Source organism: Neltuma alba, unplaced genomic scaffold (genome assembly GCF_004799145.2).
Source record: "Neltuma alba isolate B1F8T4 unplaced genomic scaffold, ASM479914v2 tig00012083_pilon, whole genome shotgun sequence".
Lineage (NCBI taxonomy): Eukaryota > Viridiplantae > Streptophyta > Magnoliopsida > Fabales > Fabaceae > Neltuma > Neltuma alba.
The window spans coordinates 88,648-94,838 of record NW_021636642.1 but is presented as its reverse complement, the minus strand read 5'-3'; the positions used below and the strand labels follow the sequence as shown (position 1 = coordinate 94,838).

The 6,191-nt window shown below is 30.4% G+C and overlaps 1 protein-coding gene across 1 annotated transcript; it reads right to left on the bottom strand.

The window, feature by feature from the left end:
* Window positions 1-934: 934 nt before the first annotated feature.
* On the bottom strand, window positions 935-2,402 carry LOC114722127 (MRN complex-interacting protein). Its single transcript, XM_028908064.1, has 4 exons — window positions 2,321-2,402; window positions 1,916-2,240; window positions 1,661-1,822; window positions 935-1,455 (listed from the first exon to the last, which is right to left on the bottom strand). The coding sequence occupies exons 1-4, from the start codon at window positions 2,372-2,374 to the stop codon at window positions 1,211-1,213; spliced, it is 786 nt and encodes a 261-aa protein (XP_028763897.1). The 5' UTR covers window positions 2,375-2,402; the 3' UTR covers window positions 935-1,210.
* Window positions 2,403-6,191: the final 3,789 nt, after the last annotated feature.

The window sequence follows — 6,191 nt, the reverse complement described above, 5'->3', positions numbered from 1 at the left end:
ATTTAGAGATTAAATCATAACAAGTCATAATTGAAGAATTAAGTTATAAGTGAGATAAAAACTGAAAAATTAAAGATTAATATTTTCTTTTAAAATTCCGGTCAAAAAAAAAATATTTTCTTTTAAAATTAAAGAATCAAACTGAATCACAGTAGGTCATAATTAAGTCATAACAAGTCATAACTAAAAAATCAAATTATAAGTGAGTTAAATATTTTTTTTTTCTTTTAATAGTTGAAGAACTGAATGAAACTAAGTTACAAGTAAATTAAAAGTTGTATGATTAAAAAGGTTAATTTTTTTCTTTTAAAATTAGAGTCAAACCGAAAAATTATAGAATTTGAAGAGCGGGGCGAAATCTGCATAATCCAAATCCATCAGCCATTTGTTTTTTTATTGTGATTTTTATATTATTTAAAACACTATTTGCGGACTAAAGATTTTATAAACAGCAAAAGTTCGTTATAATTATAAAACCACTTTCTCTTAATCAAAAGGAATTCAAAAAAATACCTCTTGAATTTCTTTTTAAAAAAAATCATCTATTTGTTTTTATAAGTTTAAACAAACATATTAGAATTTCTTAGAATAATTTATTGAAAAAATATTTTTCATATCAAACAAACGGCTCTAAATCGAACTAGAAAGCTCAGATGGGGAGTAAGATGTGCCCCATTTCATATGAATTATATCTAACGAGTTTAATGTTTTTTATTTGAGCATTTAACGGTTTTAATTTTAAAAACATTTTAATTACAAATATTGTTCTTTTTTCTCCAAAATTTGAATGTCGTTACAATTAAAATTTTATTTTTATTTTTTATAAGCGAGTCCGTTCAAATTAATTTTTCAAAGTTCCCGAATATACTAATTATCTCAATAAGTTTGTGCCTGCGAAAAAAATTGCAGGGCTAGGCTCTAGTCCAGTGATTTTTCCTTGGTTTATTTGGATAAAAGTTTTCGAAGCATACCTCAAATCCGGTTGTCAGATTGAGTTGTTCACGCGAAACCGAAGCACCAATTTGAGTTCTGATCACTTAACATGACAAATACACCGAAAGAGAGAAGTGTCTTGGGTCTTCCAAAGAGAAGGAGAAGCATTCAAACAGTTTCTGTAGCTGGGAGTCCTCCAAGTATCAAAAGCAAAACTGAAACTCCCTGTCATCCTCCTTCCATAAAAATGCCATTCAGGTTAAGATAGGAATATAATTCACATGAAGTCTGGGTGGATATCTTCGTCTACCGTTTCCTCATTAGTCATGGCCTCTAACACACTGTTGTTCCCTTGATCTGCATGGTCTCTGGAAGCTCTCTTCCATCCAAGTTGGAGGCTGTCATCTTCCTCAGTCATGTAATCCTTCCATTTGGAGGTTGCTTTGCTGATTGTTGGTTGACATTTCTGAGATCTCTGATCATCTGGTTCCTTGTAATTGTTCTCACCCTTCACTCTCTCCTCTGCATCAGGATGAATATGGAAAGTGAATTTTGAAATCACATAAAAAATGAATGTATAATGTCAAGTACATATTTATTATGATCATTTATTAATCATAACCCACTAGTGAGTGAGATAAGCTAAAGCTCGTAAAGCAAACAGAGAAGCAATGGTTTTCAAACAATTATTCTTTTTTTGTTCAAAGCCAAACAATTGTCCTGGTACCTTGCGAAACGATCTTTTTGTTGGCATTCCTCCTTGGGAAACGAGGCTTGCAAAGCTTGTCACTATCTTCACCAGCCAACCCAGGGGAGTAATTTTGCAATCTAGGCTTCTTGAACATGCTCCTCTCCAATTCCGTCACAACCTTCACCTCAAAACCATCACCTATGTTGAATCAAAGTCAAATCATATAATCACAACAGATTGAATTCACCTAAACGAATATAAACCCGATTTAATCCGAAAATCAATAATGACCATCCTGTTCCGTTTCTTGTCGCCCTTGGATGTGATTATCCTCTGGATCTAGGTACTCGGTCCAATCGCTTCGCTTGTTCCTCTGATTCATGGAGAGGTTGAACTTATCGTCGTCACGGTTTATGATCTGCTCATCCAGAGCGGGAGATAGAGCTCCGGAAAAGAGAGACTGTTCATCGAGGGATTTACGAGACATATTGAAGGACTGGACGAAGGCACGGATGTCTTTGGCCATGAATCCCTGAGCGAAGACTTTGGTCACGGACTGTTTCTGATTGCACACAGCGCAGCTCCATTTATTGCTGCTCTTCTTCTTCTGCTTCACCTGAACTCCATCGAGTCATCGACCGTGTGTCATCCAGTCACAGAAAGCAGAGAGAGACCGAGAAAGCGAGAAGAGAGTACCTGCATAGTGGAGCATTGGAAGCACTGAACCGCGATGAAGATGGTGGGCGCCATTGTTGCGGAAGAGGAAGAGACGCTGTTTCCGCGGGCCTAGAAATTTTTTTTGAAATTTGATGTACTTACTTTTACTTCACATCCTTTTTCTTTTCCTTTTTTTTTTAAACAGTTAAACCGACGTATTTTAATGATTAAGATTTTATTAATATTTTTAAAACTTATGTATAAAATATTTTTTTAAAGTTGTGTATTAGTAAACTTTTAAAATTAAATTTTAACAGTTATGTTTTATTATTTATTAAATTTAATATTTTAATAATAATTTTTAAAAGATCACAGCCTCAAGTGTTAAAATATTAATTTAAAGATTAAAAAGGAAGATGAGGGATGAGGAGAGGCTCCTTGTCTATTAGTAGTCTATAAATTTGCTAATTATTATGCTATTTGATTTTTTTTTATGTGTTGTTCATTTTCATATCAACATAATTTATATATGTATCTTTTCTCGAAACAAAATTTATGCAGGTATCAACATGATTATATTACATTAAATAATCATCTCACCCGAAAAAATAATCATGCGTATCAGAATTGAATAAAAATACTGTGAAATTTACTGTGTGTCTGTTTGGTACGGTAATCTGACTACGAAAAAATAGTTTTTGGGCTAAGCATGTTTGGAGGAGATGGGGATTGTTTGGATTAGCTTCTGACCTATTTAATTTATGGGCTAAAAATTACTTTTAATAGTGCGATTTTGTAAATTTATTCCTTTTCTTTTTCTTTTTTTTGCTTTTCTCATCATGCTTCTGGTCAAGTTCTCCCTCTTCTCCCTTATCTTAACAGGCCGTCTCCTCCTATATATACATATATATATATGTTCTTTTAACATAGTTTTTTTTAATAATATTTCTAATTTTTAAAATTATTTTTTTATTTTATATTTACATAAATTGTATACAAATACATCATTTTATTAATTATGTGATATTATTTGGTTTAAAAATTTTCACAGATTTCTAATATAAATATATTTTATTCATTACATTTAACTTCTTACTATTAAAATAATTTAAAATTATTATATTATGTAAGCTGATATTTTTTTCATTTTTTATTATTTAATAAAGTAATTTTATAAAGTAAACTTGCTTATTTAATTATAATCCAAAAAACCTCTACTTTTATAAACTAACTTATTTATAAAAATCAATTCAAACATAAGTCACATTAATTAATCTAATTTTTTTAAAAATAAAATTAAAAATGCACTATTTTTTCTATTCTTAATCCAAATGGGTCTATAACCCTTAAAAATAGAGACTCTCAATGTGATGCACAAGAGGTCATTCTTGTTAGATGCTTGTCATATCTTAATCAACATGTCAATTTTTTTACTTTCATACAAAGATATCTATATATACTCTTTCTATGAAAAATTTTAAAAAAATAATGTGATTTGCGGGATAATTGGACATTTCTTTTTGGGAGGGGGGTTTTGGATCAAGTTACACAAAATCTAAAGTCAGGGTGTGTTTAGTTATCGAAACATATAACCTAGTTTTTAGGCGTGGTTGTTTCAGGACTTCTGTTAGACTGAATTATCTAAGCTTGATCTTTTCAACCCCATTTTGTACCATTGATATTCGAACATACGGGCTTTAGCTGCTTGTAGTTTTGTTATTCCATGACTGACGATACTTTCAAATAGAATAAATAAATAGTAATATATTACCTCACGTCCTTAATATAACAGTTAATTAACTAAGTTAATTTAAATCTATTAAATAAGTTTGTTAAGTTAGCTATTAATAATAAATAGGTGTTGCCTTCCTTAGAATATTATTGATAATCATGTGTATTAACTAGAATTACTATTTGATAAAATTTTTAACATGTGCAATTATTACAAAAATTATTTTTTAAAAAATAGATAAATATAAGAGATAAAGAAAATTAAAATCTTATATTTATGACCAAATTAAAAGTCAAATTAACTCTTATATTAAGAATTTGAGATAGTATATACATTACACTAAGTCAAATATTTTGTATTCCTTCGGTCTTAAATATAATACTCATTTTATAATAAAAATAATATTATGAAATGAGTCTTATATTTATGATCACATGTAGATTATGCTATCTTGTTTCCATCAAGTTGGGTAGTATTTTGAATATTCAACCGCACATCAACATGAGATGACAACTAACAACACGCTTTTAGTTTGTCATCATCATCACCACCTTCAATTGACTTGAATAATTAATTAAATAAACACCCAGGTTGCTTTATTTCCAATGAAGCCGATCAATAAACCTTAATTTATTCAATGTTCTTTTCAATATGTTTGTGTGTATTTTATCTTTTTATATGTATGTAAATTATTAGTTCTATTAACGGAAATACTCCTCCGGTCCTTAATATAAGACCCATTTAACTAATTTGATTATATTAAGGAAGTTAGGTAAGTTAGTTAATTATAGGAAAAGTGACACATTTTTTCTAAAACACCATAATCATCTTACTTAATACCTCCTCTCCCTCTTCTACTTAATTATGGTTGATGGAGTATCTATAGGGGTAATTTAGAGAAAATCGATAAATATGAGAAATGGATCTTATATTTAGGATCAAAACCAATTCAAGAATTGGGTCCTATATTAAGGACCGGAGGAGTAGTTCTCTTTAAGACAAGGAATAATATATAGATCTCTCCTCTACCAAGACATCCCTAATAATTCAGGGAAAAAGAAAAGAAAAGAAAAGAATTAATGGGTGTGGAGAGAATAATAAAGAAATGAGCGCCCTGGGAAAGAAAAGTAACATATGAACGTGACTAGGAAATTAAGAATTTGAACAATCCATGATTAATCAAATTGACTTGTATCCTTGATTAGCACATATGTAGCTCAATATGCAAAGTACGGTATTCATACATGCCTTTATATGTATATAAATATATAATCTTTTTTTAAGTTTCAGATGCTCTAAAGTCTTGTGGTTATATATATTGTTATATGTATAAGTTGGCATTTAGGAAACAAAAGAAAACATTATTAACGTAGCAAAGTAGCTAGTGTCCGGATTGTTCTATAGAAAGTCAACTACTTGTATAGTACTCCTCCGGTCCTAATTATAAGACCCAATTGACTTATTTGAGGAGATTAAGGAAGTAAGTTAAGTTGGTTATTTATAATAAATAAGTGTTATCATTCTTAAAATATCCTTACTAATTAAGTATATTGGCTTAAACTATCATTATTAGAAGGATTATCTTGGAAAAAAATGCATAAATATAAGAAACAAAATGGATTGGGTCTTATAATTAGGACCAAATAAAAAGTCAAATTGGGTCTTATAATAAGGACCGGAGGAGTATGTCACACCACTTCACGCCAACGAATAAATCAAATACCAAATAATAATAATGATGATGATAATAATAATAATAATAATCACATGTTCTTCCCCTGGAGGCCTTTGACCTCCTTTTCTTTCGGCGAAAAAACCAACAAGAAGAAGAAGAAAGGGAAGGCTGAAGTAACTCTTGTAATCGATCATGACTGTTCCTTGATCTCTTTTCTTCTTAAGTTTGCTTTTCGTCATCCTTCGTCCTCCATTCCTTCTTCTTCTTCTTCCTTTCATAATGCTTTTGATTTTCCTCTCATCTCCAAATCACCATATATTCACTAGCTACTTTTATTTCCTTTAATTTTCTTCATTTGTTGCATTCATTTCTGCAGAAACACATCCTCCATTCAATTTTATTTCTCCTAATTGAAGAGCATGGATGGACGAAAATGAAAGTGTAAGGGCTGACTTGCTGCCTTGAAAATACCACGCCAAGTCTTCTTTTTTTTCCAACTGCGA

Excerpts from the sequence above, each read along its gene's own strand:
- LOC114722127 (XM_028908064.1), bottom strand. The coding sequence starts at position 2,374 with ATGGCGCCCACCATCTTCATCGCGGTTCAGTGCTTCCAATGCTCCACT. Across the intron at positions 2,241-2,320 it reads TCCAATGCTCCACTATGCAG|GTGAAGCAGAAGAAGAAGAG; the intron begins GTACTCTCTTCT and ends GATGGAGTTCAG. Across the intron at positions 1,823-1,915 it reads ACAAGAAACGGAACAGGATG|GTGATGGTTTTGAGGTGAAG; the intron begins GTCATTATTGAT and ends GATTCAACATAG.